The sequence below is a fragment of the Peromyscus maniculatus genome, chromosome 5 (assembly GCF_049852395.1).
Source record: "Peromyscus maniculatus bairdii isolate BWxNUB_F1_BW_parent chromosome 5, HU_Pman_BW_mat_3.1, whole genome shotgun sequence".
Classification (NCBI taxonomy): domain Eukaryota; kingdom Metazoa; phylum Chordata; class Mammalia; order Rodentia; family Cricetidae; genus Peromyscus; species Peromyscus maniculatus.
This window is the reverse complement of record NC_134856.1, coordinates 69,184,808-69,212,124: the sequence shown is the minus strand read 5'-3', so window position 1 is coordinate 69,212,124 and position 27,317 is coordinate 69,184,808. Positions and strand designations below refer to the sequence as shown.

General features: G+C 38.5%; 1 protein-coding gene across 42 annotated transcripts in view; it reads right to left on the bottom strand.

Annotated features, from left to right (window-relative positions):
• Crem (cAMP responsive element modulator) overlaps positions 1–27,317 on the bottom strand; it is an 85,803-nt gene that overhangs the window by 8,020 nt on the left and 50,466 nt on the right. For 7 of the 42 annotated variants that reach the window (XM_006992152.4, XM_006992153.4, XM_076572527.1 and 4 more), the window contains 5 exons: positions 25,593–25,739; positions 21,436–21,530; positions 21,152–21,294; positions 13,336–13,524; positions 1,709–1,744 (listed from right to left, as the gene is read on the bottom strand). The exons of 1 other annotated variant lie outside the window; for it this stretch is intronic. In XM_006992152.4, coding sequence (XP_006992214.1) covers positions 1,709–1,744; positions 13,336–13,524; positions 21,152–21,294; positions 21,436–21,530; positions 25,593–25,739 — 610 coding nt within the window. Of the gene's footprint in view, positions 1–1,708; positions 1,745–1,910; positions 2,871–2,999; positions 3,075–6,055; positions 6,740–6,794; positions 10,452–13,335; positions 13,525–21,151; positions 21,295–21,435; positions 21,531–25,592; positions 25,740–25,883; positions 26,113–27,317 lie in introns of those variants that run through there. 34 more of the 42 variants (XM_006992154.4, XM_076572531.1, XM_015985773.3 and 31 more) reach the window with 22 other exon arrangements.

Here is a 27,317-nt window from a genome sequence, read left to right as displayed (position 1 = left end):
GCGTCCTGCTGGCAGCCTGAAGGCACACCTGCTTCCAGTCCTTCTTTGAGACTACTCGTAAACAAGTGTAAAAACAGTACCAGAAATGTGCAGTGGGTGAGGGGCTCTCCTGTCACTGGCATACCCTAGATAAAGATAACTCTTTTTTAAAAGAAAGGGAGAGAAAGGCGGGAAAGGGAAGAAGGAATCGTTTCACTGTACTTTCAATGTGTACATTGGCTATTTTCTGTTCTCAATGTAAAAAAGCTGCTAAGGGCATTCTTTTCATTTTTTAAGCGAAGGAGGGCAGAGTCACTTCACAGATGCAATGGATATGAGAAACAGTATTAAAAAACAAACAAACAAAACCCTTTTGTCTGTCTGCAGAAGCCATAGCTGCCCTTGGAGAGCCAGACTTGGTAGCATGAGGGACAAGAGCAATCCCAAATGAGGCATTCTTCAAACCTGTTGGGTAACAATTTAGTGGCTTTGCCTCTGCAGGGGATGATGAATTGGGTACATTAGTTCTGAGAAATAAGGGAAGCTTGGCTCCATTGTGCTCCAGATGTGTATTCATTCTATTTGTTTTAACATAAGCGCAAGATTACAACTTACTAGTTCAAATAAGAAGTAGGAATTAGTATAAATTAGGAGTTAAAACAGATTCCTATCTCAACCCAAAGACCCTGTGATACACTTCCATTGGTTAATGGATAAATTCTATATATACAAATGTAATCTTAGTGAAGTACACCAAAGTAATTGGGGGAAAGACTTTTATTTTGAGAGAATCTAAATGTCAAATTTCTTTGAAACAAGTTATGAAAATATGTTTATCTTAGCATCAGTCTCTAACACTATAAATTCAGTGGTAATTTCAAAGAACCATCCTACAGTCTCTGGTGACATAATTTTATCCATGCATTATTTATAAAGCCCAGCTCTGATTCCCATCTTAGTACTAACCATGTCCAAACTATTTTTGTAAGGGTTTTTAAGGTAAGATCCTGCTATATCACTCAGATTGGCACTAAACTTTCAATTTTCTTGACTTAGCTTAAGTGCTAGGGGTTACAAGCAGGTGCCACCACACCTGACTTTAGAATTTCATTTTAATTTTTGAGAATCCAAAGGTCATGTGTAGGGCTTAAAAATCATGACTGAAGATAAATAATAAGAAAAATATGCTTTGCTGTAATAGTATACCCCAAGTTTATTCTCAGGAAGGCAAGAACTTCCAGACAAGTCAAGAACAGTATCTGTCCACTTTATGCTCTGGAATCTAGCATAGGTCTTTGTATGAGGGAAGCTTAATGGGTTTATGTGTACCCTATCAAGTCAAGTTTAAACTCCCTAGTGTATTGCATAGACATGCTGTCATCTAGAGTATTTAATAAGCTGTCTTGCTGTGGACACTTTATTATAGCTGTGTCTTTAACACAAAGATAGAGAAAGTCCCATGAGATGCCACATGCTCATTCAATCTGGCATTTCTTGACAAAAGGTATTGTTTTCCCTAATACACTTTAGATATACCTAACACAGCAGCTTAGAGGCAGGGGGTTCTGATAATGTGTTTACAACCATCTAACTCCTGGCATGAAAAACAATTCCTGGAGCTGTCAATTCTAATTATGAACTGCATACCTCACTTGTCAAGCTCTAACACGGTACAGCAGAAAAAGCACTGGATTTGGGGTCTGGGTTCTAGTCCAGCTCTGCCACTTACCAGCCATGTGACTTGGGGCAAGGTCAGTCTCCTCATCTGTAAAATGGGGATACATTATCTCATTTCATACTCACAAGAAACCCTGCATTGCATGTCAAAATGTCTAGTATAGTGCCTGGAATACAGCAGACACCTGATGCATTAGTTCCCTTCCAATCCCCTCCCTTCATGTCTGAAAGACAGTGTTCTAAATTACACTTACACTTTATTTAGCTAAAAGGCTTTATAACACCACCAATAATTCTTCCCGTTAGAAGTTCCCCTTCTAACAAGTCTGATGGCCCAGAGTGTATGACTCCTAGTCCTTAGGAAAAACAAGTCAGAGACAGAAGCAAAGACATAAGTAACAAATACCCCCAAACACCTATTCTGATAGCTTCCAAAGAGAAGCTTTCATCAACACCCCCAAAGGACCATCATTTTATTCAATTATTTATTTATCGAGGCACACATTGACTGAATATAAGGGGCTTTGTTGGTTTGCTTTGGTGTTTTGGGACATAATCATAATCTTTCTGCTTCAGGCTCCAGAATACTGGGATCATAGACCTAAGCCATCATGTGTACCAAAGTCCTCACCTTTATGTCACCTCACTGTGGACCACTAATCTTAAGGATACCTCGGTAAACAATAGGGGTAACTTAGCAATTATACTTGCAATGAGGAAAAGTGGCTTTTCCAAAGCTCCAAAAAGTTATTGGCACCTTCCTCACCCCCTCTCCCAATTTTCTCCTTCTTAAGCAGCACACCAATGCTCCTAGTTCCCACGTGGGGCCTCTCCATGCCTTGTGTCCCACTCTGTCAGAAATTTCCCTTCCCATTGCTCCTTTTCCTCTAAGAAAACAAAATCCTACATAAAAGTGACTAAGCAAGCAGTGAGCATCTTCAGCTGGGTTTAAAGTCCTATAACATACAGACCGTCCAGAATTAAGTCATTACATGTTTCCAGTTTAAGGCCAGCAAAACAGCTCAGGGCGTCAGAGTGCTTGTCATGAAAGTTTGATCCCCTGGTTTCCAAGACAGAAGATGAGAATCAACTCTTCCAATCTGTCCTCTGAAGGACAGATGCCACGGCATGAGTTGCACACGTGCAAACACACACACCTGCACACACACACACACACACACACACACACACACACACACACACAAACTAATAATAAATAAATTTTTAAATAAATATTTTCAGCTTTTATTTATTTGAGGTATAGTCAACAATTTAAAATTATATATATTCAAGGTATACAATATGATACTTTGATGAATTTATATACAATGTGAAATAATTACCATATTCAACCCAAGTTACACATAAAGGGGCTTCTTAGGTTGTTTATTCAATGAAAGTCTTAAAAGTCAGGAAATCTATGAAAAAGACAGGAAATTATGAATACTGAAATTCAAGGTCCTACAGAAAGACAAATAAATGCCCTATTGCCTTATCAGAATAACAGTCTAGGAAGAAACCCATTTTGATTACTTAAAGTGGTGCTAGCTTCATTTTATACATTTTAAAGCTATGTTTAGCATGTTTTATGACCCATGCTACATTAGCATTTACATATCAGTATCAGGTGAATTTGAGAGCAGCATAGCACAGTATGAGCAGAAGCAAAGGATTGTGAAGACCAGGGCTGCTTCACTGCTGGCTAGCTTTGTAACTCAGAAGAGTACCTACCTACTCTCATCTACATTCACTCACAGCACTACTATCCACACAGTGCTACGTGCCCTGTGTGGTCAGTGAGCATAAATGTAAAGTATCTCTCCATTTCCAGGGTTTAGTATGGCTTTCTCCATGTGGGCCTCCAATGCTTCGACCTGTATTTCCTTCTTCCTGTGTCTACTTTATAATCTGAGTACTTTGCTAGCTCTTTCTTTAACTTGTATTTATGCTTACCTGTAATAAATATTTTTCATAGCTTACATATATTTACATAAATGTAAAAGTATTAACATAGTTACTTTATTAGGCAATATGCTCACATAGGAAATTAAGACAGGGAAAAGTAAAACAACTATCACAAGCATTGCATTAAAATGCATTCACCAAGTGGAGACAACATCATAACTGTCCTATGAGCTTTAAAGCCTTATTGAACGCAATGCAGGTTGCTCTTCTATCTACTTCCAATGAAAGTATAATTTGCTTTAATAGCAACTTGAAAAATTAAACCCTAATTAAAACTATCCCCTTATGTCAAATTTTCCTAACAGAAATCACACAAGTGGTATGTATTCCCTGTTCTCCTGCATCAAATGCTAACATACTATTTTCCAAATCTGAATTGTTGAGAAGTTTGTTTAACAATTCTGAAACCCTTCTTCAATATAACATATTACAATCCAGGGTCTAAGACAGGAAACTGGGCTCCTAACATAATCAATTATGAATAAAACCAAAAAAGACAATACAAATTTAAATTACACCCAACAGAATCAACAATATTATTTTTTGTTTTGTTTTGTTTTTTTATTTTTGTTTTTCTAAGACAGGGTTTCTCTGTGTAGCCTTGGCTGTCTTGGAACTCTCTCTGTAGACAAGGCTGCCTTTCAACTCACAGAGATCTGCCTGCCTCTGCTTCCCAAGTGCTATGATTAGTCATGTACCACCACCACCACCCAGCAACAACATCATTTCTATATTGAATTCCATGACCCTATTACAGATGCTGCAAAGGTGTTTCCTGGACCAGTCACTAATATAAGAAGCCTGATTTATTTCTGGATCTCAGGCAAACACTATAGACCATGGGTCATAAAATCAATTTCATGGGTCAAGCTAACATTTAAAGCAAAAATAAATAAATAAATAAATAAATAAATAAATAAATAAATAAATAAATAAATAAATAAAATAGGAAGAAACCTCTGTCTTTGTGTTACTTTTGTGTATGAAACTTGCTTTATATAAATTCAGAGTAAGACATACATGCCACTGTGTCATGGTATAAAATACTGATTGTGGTCAAAGATTTTCAAGTCACTGGTCTAAAAAAATGTCCTTGGCTTGACAACCCAGACTGGCCCAGGGCCAGGAATCCAAAGGTCTGGTGTACCTCTCTGCTGTGCTGCTGAAATTGTTCTTACATCATGTGCAGTTTTCACTCATTAGTAATAAAGGATGTACATTTCATTTATTATTTTCAATATGGCACTTTTTCAAATGTCACTATTACTGTGAAAAGCGACAGATTCATAAAAATAATCATTTCCAAACTACAGTCAGCTCTTGTGAAAAAATGTTCTATATAGTTCAACATTTATAAGTAAGTTTCAGTATTTTGAAATTTTTAATTTGAAATTGTTGCTTAGTACTGGTAAAACAAACTATAGGAAGGAAATGCTTCAAAGATGATATATTCATCCTAACAACATAAATGTATATGAATATGTAATCACAAGCAATGGCTAAAGTTTTAATATAAATGCACTCCTTAATTATTCACCTTTAAATATACTCAGTATTTTATTTAATTACTCTAGGGGTTTTTTTTTTTTCTGTATTACTATATTGTCTCCTGCTCTGACAAGCCAAGTGGTGAAGAGAAATTTAACATTTGGTTAAAATAAAAAAATCAACCAATAATTTTCTAAAATAAACGCATGCACACACAAAAAGCCTTGGTTTTAAGATTCATGCTGCATAGTGTCTGGTTATTTTTGGCTCCTCAGTCACTCCAGAGCTTCTGCAATCTATAGACATCTACAGGACATCTCTAGACTTCACAAGAAGTTCTGGCCGACAAAAACAACAGCTCCTTACAGACCATCTGAGAAACAATTCAGTGCAAGCTGTTTTCTTGGTTAAGGCAACAGTCTTTTTCAATCTAGGATGAGGGCTGAGCCCCACTGACTCTGACAAGCTATTTTGTGGGGAAGCCATGGAATCCTCTTCATTCTTAATTCAACTGCAAATTCAAAACTAGGTTACAAATAAATCCAACTGAATACACAATGTTGCGACAAGACAAAGGTCACTGGTAACTGAGTCTTACAAAATCTCTTACCTCTAACTAAGGAAAGCAAAAACTAATGAACGGATTACAAAGCTTAAATAGAAGAGGCTGAGGAAACAATGAAAGGCAAGCACGTCCCTGACTGGACACTAGAGGGCACTCTGAATCCCAAGCTCCTATAGATCTGGCAAGCACCAAAATCTCGGCCTAAATATAGTCCACTTGTCGCTAGGCAGGTGCAGGGACAGCCTCTCAGGAGGCACAACCTTACCACTTAACTTGCTAGACAGCCCCCGAGCTGTGCTCATGCAAGCATTACAAGTGTCCTTATAAGTGTTCCCCATCTTCAAGCAAATACCACAAGAGAAATGCTCAAGTCAGACTTACGAGAAATGCTATGCGGTCTGAGGACGTTCCTGCAGCCAGAGGCGGTGATGAACTAGTTAACAAACTTGCGATCTGTCCGCAGCGCTTGACAAAGCAGAAAGGAACTGACTAAATCACAACATGACTCGGAGCTGACGTCAATGTGCAGCTCACTTGGAGTTTAACTTTTCCACTTCCCCGCTGAAACACGATTCCAGGAAATGTAATGACGTCAGCCCTTTGAACTCAATTAGCTGAAGAGCGGACCATTTTTTTAAAGGCAGGAGGAAAGAAATAGAAGGCTGGAAAATATCCATTCATAGCACACTGTTTTCCCCTACCCCGTGTGGAGCTAGCTAGTACTTAGTATCTCAACTGTTTACAACATGGACATCGGATATTTTAAGTGGTAGCCAGATTGAATTTGCAACAGGTTGCAGATCAAATATTAGCTTATTTCAGTGAGCCAGAGCGGCTAGAGTGAGTGGAGGAAGGGGAAGAGAAAAGCAGGGCGAGAGGAACGCAGATTACCGCCTTAGACCACAGAACAGTAAAGCCCCGAGTAAAGAAACAATCGCACTATGATGACTTAACAAAGCAGGCTGAATGTGCAGACGTGCACAGAAAGAAACTTCGTATGCATAAGCAACTAAGAAATCACACTTCCTAAAACACTTCCAAGTTCCTAAGTACTCCTAAACGCTATATTAAAAGGAGGAAAAAACTGCAGAATTAATGTAAACCCCCTTGAAGGTCTTACCAGTTTCGTCTCCGGTTACAGCCATGTTGGGCTTTTGCATACAGTGGTCTTGTTGGTCGTCCCACAGTTCAAAATAAAGTGTTCCAAACTAGCAAGCATGTGTAAGATAAGTGGGAGTACTGACATCACAATGACATCACCAGCCTATCACTGCCATCAATTTGCTTTGTCACATAGCAGCTCACTGAAACCAAAGCCCTGTACAAACTTCCTGTAATAAACCACCCTAATGTTCTTGTTTCTCATTTTTTACATAAAAATTTTTTACATGGGCTCTGGCAAAAATAAAAATATAAAGTCACTGGGTTGTAGCTCATGGAGCTGTTACACAGGAAGAAATGAGCCCCATCTGTTTCTCAGAACTCAAAGAAGAAAGTATTTAGAGATTCATATTTTGGGGACTAAACAAAAAATTGTGAATCAATACAGAATGTGTTTCACAGACACGTCTATACTTCCCAAGCTGGAAATCTCCAGCCACCTTCACTCAGTTACACTTTTATTTGCTACCACACCATAAAATTCAGCTATTCCCAGAGTGACCAGAACTTGTTCATTTCAACTGAAGTGAGTAAATGCCGATAGTCTAGAAACTCCCTGTGCCAAAGCAGCGAGTGGAAGCACAATCTTCCTTAACTGCCAGGTTAATGTGAACTTAATATTTCATCTTTTTGACCCATAGAAATAGAAATTTGTGATTCAGTATACCTTGAAGTTTGATTTTTTTAATTCATAACTAAATTACTACTCATATTTTTTTGTTTGTTTGTTTTTCGAGACAGGGTTTCTCTTTGTAGCTTTGTGCCTTTCCTGGAACTCACTCTGGAGCCCAGGCTGGCCTTGAACTCACAGAGATCCGCCTGGCTCTGCCTCCCGAGTCCTGGGATTAAAGGCATGCGCCACCGTCGCCTGACTATTCATAATTTTTAATGTCAATTTTTATTTGGATTACTTGATGAGACCTCAGCACATAAAAAGCTAGATCATTATTGAAGCTTTAACAATACCAAGATCAGACACAAAGCTGGCACATATTCTAAGGTATACCAGGCCCTACATCCTGAAATATTTTTTCATCTTTACTGAAAACAAAACAAACAAACAAACCCAACATGTTTCACAAGTCCTTTTTTTTTGTTTCCCCTCAGTGGGTTGTAAAACTCCATTCTCCTGGGGCTCAAGAGATGGCTCAGCAGTTAAGAGCAATGGTTGCTCTTACAAAGGACCCAGGTTCAATTTCCAGCATCCACACGGCATCTCACAACTGTCTGTTAACTCCACATACATGCAGGCAAAAAGACCAATGCAAATAAAAATAAATGAATCTTTGAAAAAAAAACTTAAAAAAATAAAGTAAAATAAACCTTTGGGGGAAAAATCCATTCTCCTATATGATTAAAACTCAATCTGATTTTATATTAATGATGTGTATGTATGTCATAAATGGTCAATAATTTCTTTTCTTTGTGACAGGATCTCACTGTGTATCTCTGGCTAGCCTGGAACTCAGAGATCTACCTGCCTCTACTCCTATGTGCTGGGGTTAAAGGTGTATACCACCATTTCTTTTAGATGCTGTATTTTTACTTTGTTCAATTAGGCATGCTGCAGTAAAGGCAAGGACTTTATGTTTAGGCATGGATGAGGTCACCACAGGGCTCAGATCATCCATATTTCTAATGGTTTTCTAGAGCCCTTGCAATGAGATCACAATTGTAACTGATGATTAAAGAAGATGACTTGAGGAATCAGCCCAGATGTCAGTCTCAACAAGGCTCCACCGGGACTCTTTCCCATCTGGGTACACCTAAGGCTCTGGGGTTTGGAATAATATTAATAATTCTTATTTCAAATTTCAGAGTTCAAGTTTATTTTTATCTCAATATCTCTTTAAACTTGTACACCGACAGTCAATAAATATTACTGGAAACATTGAGAGAAGAGCCCATGACATGACTTAGTGGGTGAAGGCATGTGCTACCAAGCATGACAACCAGAACTTAATCACCAGGACCTACCTAGTGGAAGGGGGGAATTAACTCCTGCAAGTTGTCCTCTGACATGCATGTGGCATGCCCACACCCACACAATAAATAATGCCATTTTTAAAGAGGGGAATGGGTCATTTCTGAGTTGATTATTGCTATTAATGAAGTTTGAATATAGCCCCTACACTAAACTGTTGATCAGACTATATAACAACATTCTCAGAGATAAAGACTTTTTTCTTTCTTTTTGACCAGCACCTCCTTTTGTTGCCTTCAAATGGATGATTCCAAGCGGTAGGATTATAGGCCTGAGCCTCCACACCACTTCAATTTGGAAAATGTATACGTTTACCACATGGGAGAGCTTGCTAGATTCTAAACACTGTAATGCAAACAGAACTTTTGCACTGAGGCAGGACACAGAGTGACAGTACATGTGATCCATTACCTAAGAAGGTGCAGTAGGAACTGTGGGGTTGCCTAGGCCGTATCTGGAAAGTCAGGGAAGTCTTCCTGGAGGAGGTGTTATCTAAGGTGAGACCTGAATAATGTATAGAAGCTGAGGGAAGGGTGTCTGTCAGAAGTAGACATGAAGGCTGTAGAGAGGGAAAAGGCCTGTCAGAGGAAATGAAAGATAGGATTACATGTCCCCAGAGGGAATGAGGAGAAGGCTTGTGAAGGAGCAAGGCCTGCATAAGAGGAAGAGGTAGGCTACACAATGAAGTCTGGACTTTGTCTGGCACATAACAAGTGTTCGCTGACATTCTGAGTGTAGTCTGGTACCACGCTACTGAGTGAATGTGTGTGCAACCCCTTGAAATTCTAACCCCAATGCAATCGAGTACTGGGAGTCATTAGGTTCTGAGAGTAGAGCTCTTCTGTTGATGATTTTTTTTCTAATTAAAACATCCCTTCCCTTCTTTGAGGAGGAAGATGAGACCCATAGGATTCACCAGTAAACCAAAGTCTCCCAGAAGCTCCAGAAACTGCAAGATTTGAGTCCCCTCCTCAAGGTTACAGAAAGCAGTAATAGTTGCTGAGCAGAGGGGACTCTCCCACCATAGGGCTGCTTGCAGAGTGACAGGGAGCACTAGGCCATCACCTGTGCTGGGATGATCTCTTCTGTGAGGCAGCTGCATTTGAGTCCCCATGCTCCTAAAAGTAGCCGCTCACTTGTGTAGCTCGAATGTTGGAAGGTCTTTTAATAAAAGGTCTTTTACAAGTGTGCTCCTGTAAGCAACCCTACCAACTCACTGATTGACCACATCAGACTTGGGGAGAATCGTTCCTTGTCATCATTGCTGCCCCGGCCTGGGTTACTAGACATTGTTCACATCTCCCAGGAAAAGTTATACAATAAGCTTTCATGAATGGGTTCAATGTCCTTAGCACACAAACCCTGGAGAGCCCCCTGGCCTTTCTCAGCATGTAAGGAGACAGAGAGATGGTGGCTATGTGTGAATCAGGAAGCAGTACTCCATAGACACTGATTCTTAGACTTCCCAGTCTCCAGAACCATAAAAATATAAATGTGAGTTATGAAAGCATTCCAGTCTGTGGTATTTTATCTCATCTTGAATAGATTAAAGGGATCTTAGGTGGAATTTGGGGGCATACCATTTTAACCTGCACAAACACAAACACTCTCCCTATATATATAGAGTAAACTATAAAAGCAGAGATGGTGGAGACATCTTGTTTCTAAGAAGTATTAATGGCTCCCAGCATCATTAGAAAGAAGGAGATGACAAGGGTCTGAATGAACTCTGAGTAGTGTTCCCCATACTGAGCCAGGAACACAGCCTCTGCCCCAGCATGATCAGGAGTACTGAAAAGTTGTCCTACAGCTATCAGCTCCAAGAAGGCTGTCTGTCGTGGTAATCCAGACCACAGGGCAGCTGCCCGAACAGGATGACAGTAGTGGGTGGAAGAAATGACAACCTTCTGACGTAACTCTTGGGAAGAATCCATGAAGGGGCTTTGGATAGAGAGGGATAGGAGCAAGGAGAATAACTCCTGGGTTTCTGGCTCAAAACAATGGAAACAGAGAGAGCAAAAGGAGAAGCTGGGAAACCGCTTAGCCTGTGAAGTGCTTGCCACACAAGCTTGAGAGCCTGAGTTTGGTTCCCAGCACTCATGAAAAAGCCAGGCTGGGTGTGTGCCTGCAATCCCAGCAGTTGGGAGGCAGAAACCCACCCAGACACAGGTATGTATACATGTATACCCCACACAAAAGTAGAATGAAATAGGTTTAAAACTTGTGAAGAAAATGATTTTTAACCCCCAAAGTATAAAACTTAGATGTATATTATATAAAACATGAAAAAATCTAAAGACATTTAAAAATTATCAATTTTGCTATTTTTCCATGTAAAACAAGTGACAGGAGAAAAGACTATTCATTCATTAAACAAACAAGACTCAGGAGCATGGGAAAAATTTAATGAATGGTAAGAAAAACATCAGTGTGTAAATACTATTTTTACCCCCATAAAATACCACCTCTTTTGTTCTTTTTGGTGGGATCTCTGTTTTGTTGTTTGGTTTGGGGGGACAGGGTGTCACTATAGAACCCTGGCTGATTGGGAACTCACGTGTAGTCCAGGTGGGCTTAAAACTCAGAGTAGCCAGGCTGTGGTGGCACACCCCTTTAATCCCAGTACTCGGAAGGTGGATCTCTGAGTTCAAGGCCAGCCTGGTCTATAGAATTAGTTCCAGGACAGCTAGGGCTGTTACACAGAGAAACCCTATCTCAAAAAAACAAACACCAAAACAAAACATATCAAAAAACACCTCAGAGCAACCCTCTTGCCTTAGCCTCCCAGGTCCTAGAATTATTGGCATTCACAGCCATATCCAGCTTCAGTCTTTCTTCTTGTTTTAAGGACAGATGGGTTTGTTTGTATGTGTTTATGTGTCTGTGTTGAGTATATGTGCATATGTGTGTGTGGCCAGAAGACAGCCAGGTGTCTGCCTCTAACTCTGCTGATTTCTTTGAGGTAGGGTCTGAACCTGGGGTTCCTGTTTTCTCAGCTAGGCTGGAAGCCAGAAATCCCATTTCCACCATCTTTGGAGCCGTGGTTACAGGCATATGCATTACACTTGACTATTTTTTTGTGAATGCTGGGATCTAAACTCCAGTCCTCATGATTGTGCAGCAAGCACTAACCATTGGGCCCTCTCTCCAGCCCTTTTCAGACTCCATATACTTTTATCCCCCACACTCATTCCCCAAATATGTATGAGTAAAGGGATTCATCAACCAGGCATAGTGCCAATGCCTGTAATCTCAGCATTTAGGAAGCTGAGGCAGGGGAACTTCTTCAAGTTCTAGGTCAGCTGGACCATATTCCCAACACGCTCAAAATAAAAGAATAGATATTACTTTCCTTAATGTGAGTGTGATGGATTCTAGACAAATAGATCCACCAAAAGATTAGAATTAAACCATGATTTTTAAGTTGTACTTTTTTTTTTGTTTGTTTTGTTTTTCCAGACAGGGTTTCTCTGTGTAGCTTTGCGCCTTTCCTAGAACTCACTTGGTAGACCAGGCTGGCCTCGAACTCACAGAGATCTGCCTGCCTCTGCCTCCTGAGTGCTGGGATTAAAGGCGTGCGCCACCACTGCCCGGCTAAGTTGTATTAAATACATGCTTTATAGTTATCATAAGCACAGCTGAATGAAATTAAAATAATGTATAACCCAGTTTTAACTCAACTCACAGGCAACCCTAAAAGCTTATGGCTACATCCTGTCTTATTTCACTACAAACTTGATTCATAAGACCTAGAATGGAGACCATAAATACTAAGAAGAGTCTAAAATATATGAAAATTGGCACTCGTTTTTAAATGAGTTGTGTAAAAATTAGACTTGAAAAATAAGGTAGGAGAGAAGAACAAACTGAAGACATTACTGGCTATGAACTTGAATACCCACATTAAAGTTGATAGACACATACTGGAGGCCAGTGAACGGCTCAGGCAGTAAAGGGTTTTTTTTACCATACAAACCTGATATTCTGAGTCTGACCCAGAACCCACATAAAATGTGAGATGAAGTAACTGACTCCTCAAAGCTATCCTCTGATTCCTACACACACCATGACCTGAGCACTGTACACACACACACACACACACACTCACACACACACACACACACACACACACACACACACACGCACGCACGCACACACACACGCACACACACGCACGCACACGCATAGTAATAATAAACAAAAAATTTTAAAAGTAAAAATACACTGGGTACAGCATGTGATACTAAATGAAAGATATTTACTTAATTTAAAAATGCATTTATGTTTCCATCTCCCCTTCTTTTATCACGCTGCTCTGAAATTATCCTTTCTTCAGTCAGTGAGAACCATACTTTAACTTCTCTGAAGTATAAATATTTCTTTGAACTTGTGAAAGTGTCTCCCATCCCTCCTAAAAATCTACCCCTGTATATTTCACAACACTGCAGACAGACACTGAAAGGTGAGCCACAGCAACCCACGGGTACTCTAAATGTATTAGATTAATAAACTATACCTTGAACAACAACCTGGCTGCCTGGGACAAAGAACTGCTGTGTGCCATCGGCTGATTGTGCTGCGTACTGTACAATTGTAGCACCTGGCGGAGGAGCTCCTGAATTTGTCATTGTTAAGGCCTGGAGTCCCTGAACACCATCAGATCCTGGGTTAGAAATCTGGATTGTTCCACCTTGGGCTATAGCAACTTAATAGAAAAAGAGAAGAAATATTAGAGAATTCTGAGTTATTTTAATCCCATATTGGGAGAATATAATATATTCTATATACTACCATTACCTCCAGTTACTTTAGTCTAAGTCTAAGTGGGACTAATAAGGAACATTAGCTTCTTCATCGTGGGGTGAACTTTATAAAAGATTATCAATACAAGTTATTTTATTTTGGTTTTGCTGTTGAGGGTATTTTGTATCCAGAATTTTTTCTATTATTCCTAGAGTCCATAAAGTTTTCATTCTAGGTATCCATTCCACTCAATTATTATTTTTTTAATGTGTATGGTGTATTGCCTACATGTATATCTGCGCACCACATGCACCCCTGGTGTTTATAAAGGCCAGAAGGGTGCACTGGATCCCCTAGAACTGGAGTTATGCCATTGTGAGATGCCACGCAGGTGCTGGGAATCTAATCTGGGACCTCTGGAAGAACAGCTATTGAGATACACAGTCCAGATTTGAAGCATTACTAATTCTTTCAAATATTTTTGGTTATAAATAACATTCTTCTGAGAATTAGGAAATGGTCAGTAACATTTCCACTGGGTATGCAATTACATTAAGCATGTACTTTAAATCACCTAGCTAATTTATTGTCAAATGAGAGGCAGTTTTAAGAGCTGAGGGTGTCTGCAGCTTAGTGGTAGAGTGCATGTTCAGATCGTGTACTAGGCACAGGATACAATCCCAAACATTCACAGAAATGAGGGAAAGGAGGAGGAAGGGAGAGGGAGGGAGAGGGAGGGAGGGAGGGAGGGAGGGAGGGAGGGAGGGAGGGAGGGAGGGAGGGAGGGAGGGAGGGAGGAACTTGTAACTCTAAGTGAGTTAAGTGATGGTTTCAAATTCCAGTCACAGAAATTATATTTTCTCTTTAACTTTTCAACAATAAAATATCAGGCTTTTGGAGAAGTTATTAGAATCCTGAGATAAGTAAAATTATTTTGTTTTTTTTCCAGTTTTTTCTTTCTTCCTTTTTAGTATTTTTAAGTAATTCTTCTCCTAAATTTACAACTAAAACTTTTGTTTTCATAATATGAACAAATTACAATATTAAGGATCTCTTTGTCATTTTATTTTCTGGTGAAACCAAAATATAATTAAATTGAAATACATACATAATTTTATAAACAAAATTGAATATACTTCATAGCACAGTTGGCTCTGGTACAAGCTACCATGCCAGACATAGGAAGCATTTCTTCTGATAAATCTCTTTCATTAGCCTTTCATAGTTTATACTGACAGGGCTTCTGACTCTAGCATTATGAAATGCTAGAGGCTCTTCCCATTCAAAAGGGTATCATCTACTGTTGGAGAATAAAGGCTAATGTTTCAGAAATTCTGGAAATGGGCTATCTGTAGTAACAGATTTAAGCAGGAACTTCTAAGGAGCTAAAATATCCAAAGATAGAATAATTTGCTTTTAATAAACATCAATAAAGATAAAAATAGGAAAAATAAGTATGTCTGAATGAATTTAGATATATATTTTATTTTAGCCTTTAAAAACAAACAATAAACAAAACTTATTAGCCAGGCATGTTGGCATGTGCCTGTAACCCTAGCCTTCTGGGAGACACAGCAAAACCGCCATGAGTTCCAGGATACTCTAAGCTACAGTGAGACTGTGTGCTGAAAGAGCAAAACTATTACAGAAAGCTTCCAACAAACATAACAGTGAAAGAAATTTATTTGTTGTCCTGAGTTTTTGAGTTGGGGTCTCAGGCAGTACAGGCTGTCCTAGAACTAGAAGATGACCTTGAACTCTTGATCCTATTGCCTCTCTCTCCTACAGCTGACTGGGATAATAGGCATGCGCTACCATGCTCAACTGTGAAGAGCTATTTCTGTCATCCATTTCCTCTGCCCATTCATCTTCTGAGCCACTACTGGGTGTGTGTGTGGGGGCTGTCTGGAGTATTCACAATTGAATGGTCACTAGTAATCAAGAAAATAAAGTATCTTTGTATCTCCCAGTCATTTCACTCTGGGGACCTAGGCTTTTAAATTTTTAAATTGTATTATTCGTGTATGTGTGTGTGTGTGTGTGTGTGTGTGTGTGTGTGTGTGTGTGTGTGTGAGTGTGTGTGTGACTTCAGATACCAAATGAGGGTGTCAGATCTACTGAAGCTAGAGTTACAGGCAGGTGTGAGCTGACTGAGATGGGGGCTAGAAGCAGAGTCCAGTTCTTTGAAAAAGTAGTAGGTATTGTTAGAGGCATGATCTCTCCAACCCAGATCTAGCCTTTTAAATGCTTTCCTGAAGTGACTCATACAAAGGCATGAGGGCTCCTATCACTGACATTTACATACTTGTTAACAAAGCAGAGTCTATACTGGTCCATAAATATTGACTGGGACTCACGCAAATGAAAAGTGTCTTTTAATTTGGACTGTACTTATTTTCTTATTTCCTTAATAACATTACATAGAATAAAATGGTACCAGATAGGATGACAAAACTTATCTGCTAGTCCAAGGCAATAAATCCCAAGTATTTCTGGGACACAAAACTATGCCAGAAATCTGTTACTTCCATTACTCACTGGCATTACACAACTTTCTATGAAAGCTATTAGTATTAATTAAAGGAGGAAAAATATCATTTATGGGATGAAGATTCAAAACTTTTAGTAAAAAGGTACTTGTTTTTGAGACAAGGCCTCATGTCTCAGCCTGGCCTTGAACTTAATATGCAGCTGATGATGACCTTAGCTTTCTGATCCTCCTGCCTCCACCTCCCCAGTGCTCAGATTAGTGGTGTACACAGCTACTCTTAGTTTCCGGCCATACTGGAGATACAACCAGAGCTTTATGCACAAGAGGCAAGCACTCTACCAACTGAGCTGTATGTCCCCAAGCCCAAAAGGCAAATTTTAAGTCCTATATAATTGATACAAAACAGAAAAGATGAATTTAAAAAGTGGAAACCTGGCCAGGTATGATAGTGCACCGGCACTTAGACAGAAAAGAAAGAGTTAGGCAGACCTCTATGAATTTGGGGCCAGCCTGGTCTACATAATTGAGTTCCAACCAGAGCTACATAGTGAGACTGTCTCAAAAGTAAAAAATTTGGAAAATTGGAAAAATTTCCAAGCAAATGAGTAGAATGTACTCAACTTAAGATCTGAGCTCTCCTTACTCGATTCATACATATTTTTTATTCTAAACGTGTGCATAGCAGTAATTCAAATGCATAAGCATGTAAACATTTGAGTAAATATAATTCAAATCTACTCTAATTTCAAACTGTAACTGAAAGACTCAAATCTGAAATTTCACTACATTAATTTTTGTTTCTTTGTTTTGTTTGGGTTTGTTTTTGTTTTCTTCGACACAGGGTTTTGCTGTGTAGTCCTGGCTGTCCTGAAACTATGTAGGCCAGGCTTGCCTCAAACTCACAGAGATCCACCTGTCTCTGCCTCTGAGTGCTGGGAATAAAGGAGTGTGCCACCACTGCTGGGCTACTACATTAATATTTAACAGGATAGCAGAAGTGGGCCAGTGGCAGAGTAAACGCACAAAGCACAAGGCCTTGGTTTGATGCCTGGCACTGGAACTGGGGTGTGGAGGCAGGAGAGGAAATGAGAAGAAAGAGGGACTAAATCCCGTGTCTTAGAAGCCAGATTAACAGAAAAAGATTAAATCACAGTTACTATGAGAAAAGAAATACAAAGGTCAAAAAAACATATTTACATGACATTAACTACGTAAGTAATTTTGAAAGTTACTGGGGGGATGTAAGCAATGTCACTGCTAAGAATATAAAAATATCGTTTCTTTAGAATGTCCTTCATGAGAAAAGTGTTCATTCATATGAGCATCCTAAAGTTCTAAATTCTTATGATATATGCATATTATAAAAATGTCATAATGAAACCCATTATTATATAATTAATATAAACTAACAGAACATTTTAATTCTGGGTTCTTTAAGCAGTCCACAATATCCATACTTGTCTTTTAGGTGGATTTTGGTTTGACCCACTTACCTTTCATATCCAGAAATGATGAGTCATAGAGACTCATTCCAATAAGATTCTTAGTAAAATATAGTAGGAGAGAGGAAAAAAATGGGACATCTAGAAAGAATAATGTGAAGTCTTAGTGACAGCCTTTCACTGTTAGAGGAAGAGGTTGGGTGTAGCAGAGTATGGGTTTAATTTTTCCTCAGAGGAGAAAATTTATTAAATTAAAAACCTTTAATCATTTGGGTCTAGAGAGAGATCTCAGTGGTTAAGGGCACTTGGCTGCTCTTGCAGAGGACCCAGGTTTGAATCTTAGCACCCACATGGCAGCTCATAACTGTCTGTAACTCCAGTCCCAGGGGATCTGATGCGCTCTTCTGTCCTTCCCAGGCACCAGGGATACACATGGTGAACAGACATACACTCATCCATACACATAAAATGAATGTTTTTTAAACTTCGTTTAAATTCTTTAAGACATTTTCTTTTCACTTTTGCTTTTATGAATTCGCTGTATATATCAAATGTTTCATGCAGCTAGTAACATTCTTTGTTAACACTATCTCAAATGCCATCATATGGTACTATCTCAGGATACTCCCCTGAGGTAGAACAGATTTTCCTTGACCAAACCAATTGACCATGGTGCTGGAGATTGAAGTCAAGGCCTCACACGTACCAGGTAAGTGTTCTCCCAGCGGACCATACCCCTGGCTTCACCCGTCAGACAACAAACCTACTGCAAGGATCTGTGTTCCCGGCAGTCTCTGCAGCTGCAGCTATTTATTTGGTGCTGTAACAATAAATCCTGGCCTGTTTAAAGTTTACATTTTTTAAGTTCTATTTTTAAGTCTACCTATTTTTCCTGTTCCTAGTGAAAATATTAATTTTTGTGATAAATAATAAGCAAAAGCTAAGGATGTAGTTCAGTAATAGAGCACTTATCTAACATGTATAAGGTTCCAGATGGATCCCTAGAACTACCAAAACTAAAACAATAAGATCAATTGCCAACAAATATATTTCAACTATTAGAAATATGACTCTGGGCTAGGGAGATGGCTCCGTGGGAAGAGCGCCTGCTGTGCAGACATGAGGACCTGGCTCCCCTCCCATCACTCATGTAAACGCTGGGCATGGTCCTATGCATCTGTAACCCCAACGGTTAGTGGAGATGAGTGAACACTAGAGGCTCACTGACCACAAAGTCTTGCCAAAATGGTGATCTCCAGTTGAGACCTTGACTCAAAATATAAGGCGAAGAAGCCATAGAAGACTCCTCATGTCGGCCTCTAGCTTTTATACATGCATGTGTAAGCAAGGGCACCTATGCACGTATGTGCACACATATACATACATATACAGAATAATTTTAATATAACTATTTTTATGTGGGAGAAGTTAAGTAAATATATTTTTTATTTCCTCAATTTTAATACTCATGTCACAATTAAAATTATGAGTGATTCAAAACAATGCATAGAAAAACATACAGAAATTCTAGTCAAACTATTCTAAAAGCCAAAGAATGCTAACAACTGTTTCTATTAAATATTTATATATGACATAAAAGCATCAAGACACACTAAGTTTTACTTAGTAAGAATAAGATTAATTACAATGGATCTTGTATGTATGAAAAGATAAATGTTCTCTAATTGAAGTATAGAAATTATTCTTGTGGGACAAACAAGTAAATGTTGAACTTCTCTACACATGTTGTCTAGTTTTGCCTGGATTCATCCCCCAACGCTGTATCTTACACCAGTGAGCTTACATGTCAAGTGTGGAAGGAAGCTGGTGCCAGGAGCACGGAGTCATGGCACAGACGCTCCTTGAAAAGAGAGCGTCTAATGCACATGGAGATTATCACAGCTAATTTACACTTCTTTGTCTCCTCCCAATGTTTGCACATCTTTTTCTTCCCAGTTTGACCTGTTATTTTCTATTGTCTTCACACAAACCCCACAGTTTGGCCACTGAAATTATTCCCACCTCAAAGACTAAAACCTGAGACACCTCTTGACCCGATTATTGAGTGAACAAATGCAGACACCAGAGTCCTTCACCACATCCTCTCCAGCTTCAACATTGTCTTAACTTTCATTTCACTATGTCACATTTTTGTAGTAATAATCTAAGGAAATTAACCCACAGCATCAACTTCCCTATTCTCTGTAGATAGATCACTGTTGCCATGTAGTCCTACAAAATATCAGACTATGCCGGAGAAATGCCAAGATTACAGCCTCTTAGCTCATTCCGAAAACTTTCCAAAGTTTTAACATTCTTTCAGCAGTGATTACCAACCTTTCCCTGTCATAGCACAAACAGAAAACAATAGTATGAACAGCCCACTGGGTAAATAGGCGAAGGTGCTCAAGGCTGGGGCTTAGGCAAGAGGCTTGAGCCTCCTAGACCTGCTCAGCCTGTCTAAGGAGCAAGGACTAAGAAGCTCTGCCCTCCTGGCACCAAGAATTGTACTACAAAGGTACACAAGCTGGCAAGCTCTGGTTTTCAGTCCTAAAACATTCACCACTAGTCCCAATGAATCAAAGAAACATAAAGATGGAAACAAAAGGTCATTTTGAACATGTGCATTCAGCATCCTGTAAAGAGTGTGGACAAATTACATGCATTTCAGACAGGTATCATGAGGGTATCTACCCAAAATTACCAAAAGGATTTAATTTAATATTGCAAACATCTATCAACACAGGAGGAATTCTAAGAAACAAACAACAACAGCAAACCCTAGTTTCCATACACAAAAGAAAATAATAGCATGTTTTAACAGCCAAGCCTTGAGGCTTTGGGGGTATTAGTACATTTTAAGAGGAAAACTGAAACTGTGAAGTCTTCACACTTTATTTGGACACAGTATTTAACATCACACAACCCCAAGTACCCAAGCAGCAGTTCCCCTGCCTTCCTCTCTTCCCTTTTATTTTGCTTTCTAGGTCTCATGGTTCATTACTTTTGTTTAGCAAATGTCCTTGACTTGGAAAATGGGAAAATAATTAGTGCTTTAGTTAGAACAAAAAGCACAGAAGTAACAATCCATTAAAATGCACAAGACTAAATGCCAATGTATCTGTTTATTAGAGCTTCCAGTGGGTAAAGTTCAAATAAAATGATCTATCCAATTGCTACAGTTTGAAAGTTAAATCACTTTTGTTCTTCTAGAAAAACTGCAGCACAAGTTAACAGTGAAAACAAAATTACAATTAAAACACAACTTAGAAAACAAAGTTACCTCTTTTAGATTAAGTGCAATAAGTTATTGGCAACAAAAGCCAGCAACAATGAAATACAGACATTTATATCATGAAGACAACAAGAACAAGAACTTTAAAGCTTCTACTTGAGATGAATATAAACATGTAAATAGGACTCCCTCCCTTTAACGTTTAACCCCTTATCTCTCATACTCAGCAATAAAGACTCACTTTTCAGCTGCCAATACAGATCTCTTACTGCTTTAACATGTACTTTTTATTCTATGACACACAGTTGTTAACAATGCACAGTTGTTAATGAAGCATCAGATGCCCAAGCCCACGCAGCTTCACTGTAACTAGGGAAGACTTAAAGCTAGCACTGTGTCTATGGAATCGTAGCATACATACTGTATTGCCCCGTGCTAGTCTGATATATGCTAGTTGGTACTGCCATGGTAGCAATGTTAGGTGGTGTTCCTTCTTCCTCTGATTTTTCTTCTTCAATCTTGGGAATACCAGGCACATCAGAGGAAAGTTCATTCAGTATTTTTCTAAAATATAATTTAACAATATAAGCAATTAGTATATAGAAAGAAACAGACAACAGAAAAGCTATAAATAATTATTTTGCTTTATAATTATTGTACCTTTTTTGGATAGAAATATTCCAGTAGGAAAGTTAGTTAACTCACCTATACGAGGGTCTCCGAGAAAGAATTTCTCTACGTTTATGAGAATCGATTACTTCTGATTCTGCAGAATCATCTGTCTCTGCAATTGTTGCTACCTATAATACAAGATTTTCTGAAACGCATCATAAAATATATGATCTTCATCCTCATTCAAAAAATGTAGATTAGGAGTCTACTGGTAGAATTCAGCTTAGTGCTTGTGTGGAAAGGGTTGTAAAGAATGGTACACATAATAAATACTACATAAATTCAATGGAAAGAATATCTGGAATACCATGTGAGGCATCACAGGAAAGGGAAAACATAAACCACTTCAGACCCAAAACCCTAAACCTGAATGTGTCCTTTTAAGTCCAGTTATCAGTGTGAGACCATAACAGAAGCAGAAAAACTACCCAATTTAGTGCTCTCTTCACATTATCACAGGCTTTAAGCTGAGTATGAAAGTCAGGCATAGGCCGGGCGGTGGTGGCACACGCCTTTAATCCCAGCACTTGGGAGGCAGAGGCAGGCAGATCTCTGTGAGTTCGAGGCCAGCCTGGTCTCCAAAGTGAGTTCCATGAAAAGCGCAAAACTAGCCGGGCGGTGGTGGCGCACGCCTTTAATCCCAGCACTCGGGAGGCAGAGGCAGGCGGATCTCTGTGAGTTCGAGGCCAGCCTGGGCTACCAAGTGAGCTCCAGGAAAGGCGCAAAGCTACGCAGAGAAACCCTGTCTCGAAAAACCAAAAAAAAAAAAAAAAAAAAAAAAAAAAAAAAAAAAAAAAAAAAAAAAGAAAAGCGCAAAACTACACAGAGAAACCCTATCTCAAAAAACCAAAAAAAAAAAGAAAAAAGAAAAAAAGAAAAAAAAAGTCAGGCATTAGGTAGGCCCAAAGAAAAATGAATATGTAAAAAAGTCAGTAAACTGGGCTTATTAAGGGAAAGATTTATATTACAAGGAGTATGTTAGAGTTTAAAGAGTCTGAAGTCAAAATAAATTTATATTTAAAGGGCCAGTAAGATGGCTCAGTGAATAAAAGCACTTGCCTCTAAGCCTGACAGCCTGAGTTCAGCCTCAAGACCCACACAGAAGACAGAGAACAAATTCCCACTAGTTGTCCTCTGGCCTCCAAGTAGACACTATGGAATGTACCCAAAAGACATGCCCACATGAAAAATAGATTGGGTGGGTGGGTGGTTGGATGATAGATAAATAGATGAATAAATGGATGGATGGATGGATAGACAGATAGATAAAAATAAAAGCAGTAGAGTTTTCAGCGTGATTTCGTTTTCAAGCCAGGCAACAATACAGTGATACGACAATTAAAGAAAATGAGAAAACTAAAATAATGAATCTCTAAATATGTCTTCTGCCAATTTATTTAGTCATTTCACTCTAAGGTTTAGGGGAGGTAAGTTTATGAAACTTCATGTCAGAATTACATGAGAATCTAATGTGGGAAAAACCTAAAACTATCAAGAACACAAGCAAGAACATGTAGTTCCTGCTACATAACATGGTGAGTCCAGTTAAGAACAGCGGGGCTGGGGCTGGGGCTGGGGCTGGGGCTCGGGGTGGAGTGCTTCCATTGCACATGTGTTTGACTTCAGCACCACAGAACACCTGGTGTGGTGGTGCATGCCCATAAAGCCAGCACTTGAAGGTAGAAATGGAGCATATGAGATTCAAAGTCATTCTTAGGGACACTGTGAGTTTGAAGCCAGCTTGAGCTTCATGAATATTCTCCAGAAAAACGCTAAGAAGGAGGAGGAAGAAGTGTATCAGTATATTTTCTTTTGAAAATTACAAGTTTGTGTAAATTTAAATTATTTCCAGCATGAAAAAAACAATAATGACATAAAGTAATATATATTTTAACTAGCCAATTTAGACATGCCACAATGTATACACACTTCAAAACAAAATGTTATTCAGAATAAATTGATAAAAATTGTTTGCCAAGTAAAAATATATTTAAAATTCATTTATGATTTTAATAGAAGGAATATATAGTTTTCAATGCATATAGACAGGTGTATAAGTGTGCATACACATACATACATATATATACATACACATATACATACATGTATATATATGTATATATGTGTATATATGTATGTATGTATACACACACACATCTATAAATATGACACTTCTAGTCATGGATACAATACACAAAAACACACATATAATGAACATAACCTATTGGGGGGAAAGATGTTGCCTTATATATGGTCATGTAGCATGTACCTTACACTAGCAATACATTACACACAGCTGTCCTAAACTGCAGAAATTCCCTCATGTGCAGTAGAAGCCATTATTTTATCCAGTTTAGAAAAGCTGAGATGAATGGTGGCATATACCTTTAATCCCAATGCTCAGGAGGCAAAGGCAGGCTAATCTCTGTGAGTTTGAGGCCAGCCTGATCTACAGACCAAGTTCTAGGACAGCCAGGGCTACACAGAGAAACCCTTTCTCAAAAAAAAAAAAAAAACAAAAAAAAAAAAAAAACAGAAAAAAAAACAGAAAAAGAAAGAAAGAAATAGAAAAGTTGTGATGAATATGAACAAAGTACATTATGAAATATCATAATGAATGAATATATTATATAATGAATTACATATAATTAATATACACTAGTAAAAACATTAAAAAATTTAAAGTTCATGCAGAATGATTTGTCACTTAAAACAGAAATTCTAAGACAAGATCTATGAGCATTTATCTCTACAAAGTCAATCAAATAATTCACTTAAGAAAACAACAGCAATAACAAAGTATTCAGAATATAAGACAATGTTGCCTTCCAACACCAGCCAGGTAAAATTTGTACTTCCAATAAAAGCCATAATGTAAAGAATAATGAGGGAAAACTAGGATCAGAAATTACAAATTCTTGGAATCAAGGGTCATCACATAAAACTAGACAATAATAGGAATTATTTTTACACCCCGAGAACAAAGAAAAGATACCTATTCTGAAAAGACAAGCAAGCTTAGAAAGCATGTGAATTTATCATGTCAGTCCTCATGGGCTGCAGTCCTCATGGTGTTCTGTGATAAATACATTCAGGCATGCAGGCAAAGTCAAGATTAAGTATATGCCTGTCCCTTTTCCTCATATATTTGAGGCTTTTTGTCACCAGTTAGGTTCAAATAATTTCTACACTTAAAGAATAATAAGAACTTGACCTAAAAAAGAAACAGAAATCAGTTCAGTAGATAAGAAAAGTATGCTATAAGGTGCATACACAATAATTTACATCTGTTAATGAAAAAAACTACTTTCAAGAATTTAGGAGCTGTGACCACTCTGGTAACAATAATAATCAGTACAACATGTATCTGTATCACAGTCCCATCTACAAAAGCCCAGGTTCAATCTGAGTAGGTAAATGACATGGAAATACAGTGCCCCAGTGACAAGCATGCAGTAGGCGCTAGGGCGTGTTGATTAGCATGCACCAAGATCTGGAGTTTACATCTCAGCACCAAAGTAAGTCAACAGTCAGATATCCTGACATCTAAAGGTTGCATTCACTAAATCTAAAATAAATTTCTGAGCCAAGTGCAATGATGCACTCAGGAGGCTGAGGCAGGAGGTCTGCTGTAAGTTTCAAGCCAACTTGGCTTACAAAGTGGGTTCAAAGCCAGCCAGGAGTCTAGTCTTCATAGTACTATTTTTATTACAATGTCTTCCAAGAACCCTCAAATACCACTAGAGAGATTTGCTAAATAAATAAAAGTCTGAAAATAAGAAGCTAAAAGATAGAACTGCTTAACTAGCAATTATTCATCCTGTAAATTAACAGTGACAACAAAACTCCAACCTGTAAGTCAATCTATATACACAGCCAAAAAAAAAATGTATATATATATATCATACATAAAAAGAAATTCTTCCAAGTATCCAAGAAGATGTCTTCAATATAAAGTTACACAAAAGAGCCAAGTGTGGTGGCACATGCCTGTAGTCCCATGATTTGAGAGGCTGAGGAGAAGGAGGAGGAGGAGGAGGAGGAGCTTAAAGCTAGCCTTAGCTACATAATGAGACCTTATCTCCAAAAGAATAAAATAAAATAAAGAAAAATGATGATAAATGAATTAAACAAAAGAAGTTTTAAAGCTCGAGAAGGTCAAAGACAAATGGTCAGGGAGGGAAGCTAACCTGAACAGTTTGTATTTGTGGTGACTGAATAACCGATGGATGTGGTGTCTGAATTACTCCCTGGACCTGTACAGTTTGGCCTGAAGGTAACTGTACTAGAGTCACAGCTGGGGAGCCTCTTCCAGTGCCTGATCCAGCTACAGAAACCTGAAAAAATGACCATCATTGAGGATTAAAGCTGGACTTGTATTGCTTTTGTTTATTTTTAAGAGTAGCACTTGCTATCACAACCAGCCTACTTCTCTTTTCTTTTTCTTGAATCTAAGAAATGATAAACAAGTGGGTACTTACCATTAGGAGGTAGTCACCGTCCTGGAACTGTCATTCTCTGATGTGACAGATACTAAAGAACCCATGCGCCTCACTTTTGGTGCCCATGCTTTGGCAGCTAAGAATGTTCCGAGCACAAAGTTCTAAAGCAGTTAAACTACCTCGATGCAGCTCATGGCTATTAATGGGGATGCCCTTTTCAGGCCAAATATAAACTCTTCCTCTTTAACTGCTTAAGAGAAACTAGAGGAAATTCAAATGTGGATAACCTTTTGATAGATGAAATGTTTTGTATATGGTAATTCTTTCACTATTTTAGATACAAGCTGATATTCTGTCTCAATATTATTTAAGAAAAAGTAATTTTTATAGTCTATAAATACACAGACACACACAGAGTACACCACAGAGCAAAGAAATTGCAAGATCTTTCAAGCCTTTAGAGTCTCTGTTCCAGAAAAACTACAGGGCTGGTATAGCCTCCTGACACTTTATCCTCTTCCCAACATGGAGTATCAAGAGAGTGGTCCAGAGCCATTCATCAGTTTTTGAACTAAGAGAAGAGTACAAGCATCTCTTATCTACTGAGTGCTTTCAACAAACATGCTTTGGACTGGATTTGAAACCTACTAAGGTCTCTAGTAATCAACCTGTCTTTTTGGCCACTATAATTTTAGAAACTTTTCTTATTTTTACTTAGATTCACTGTACATTATGGTTTATTCAAACCACTCAAATATCTTGAAAATGAAACATACTGGGAGTTTCTATCTTGAGTAACAGGAGAACCTCAAGGTGTTAATTTTCATGGAAGCCTCTATGTGTGACCTCACTTTTAAGAGACACCAATGAGTCTCAAGCTACTATGCCAGTGTTTATTATTTTAAAAAACTATTTTAAACCGTGTTTGCAAGGTAAGCATGGTGGCATATATTTGAAATCTCAGCACTCAGGAGGCTGAAACAGGGGGATCATGAGTTTGTGGCCAGGCTGGGAAATACAACAAGACCCTTGTCTGGAAAAAAAACAACAACTAGATTTACAACAAATAATTACAATTTACTTACATTATCATTTTCTAAGAAAGCAAGTAGGTTCTGTAGTAATCCAAAGGTTACAATTTAATACATAAAAGAGAAACCATATGCTGAGCACTGGACTACATGGACTAAGGTATAAAGTAGAACTGGTAAAAATGACGCCTAAGAAACAACAGATCAAACAGGTAAAGAGCTAACTCCACTCATCAGTCACGGATGTCATAGGAGTACAGAAGATCAGTGTAGCCCTGAACAAAAAGTGAAGGCTTTCTGTGAGGCCAGGCTGAAGCCAGACCTTGATCTAAGCCTCGATTTCCAAGTGACAAATGAGGGCAGAGGCAACTGATACAACCTACCAGGCAATTTCAGCCTGCCTGTCCCAATATCATCTATCTGTCTTGGGTTGTAGGAGGAA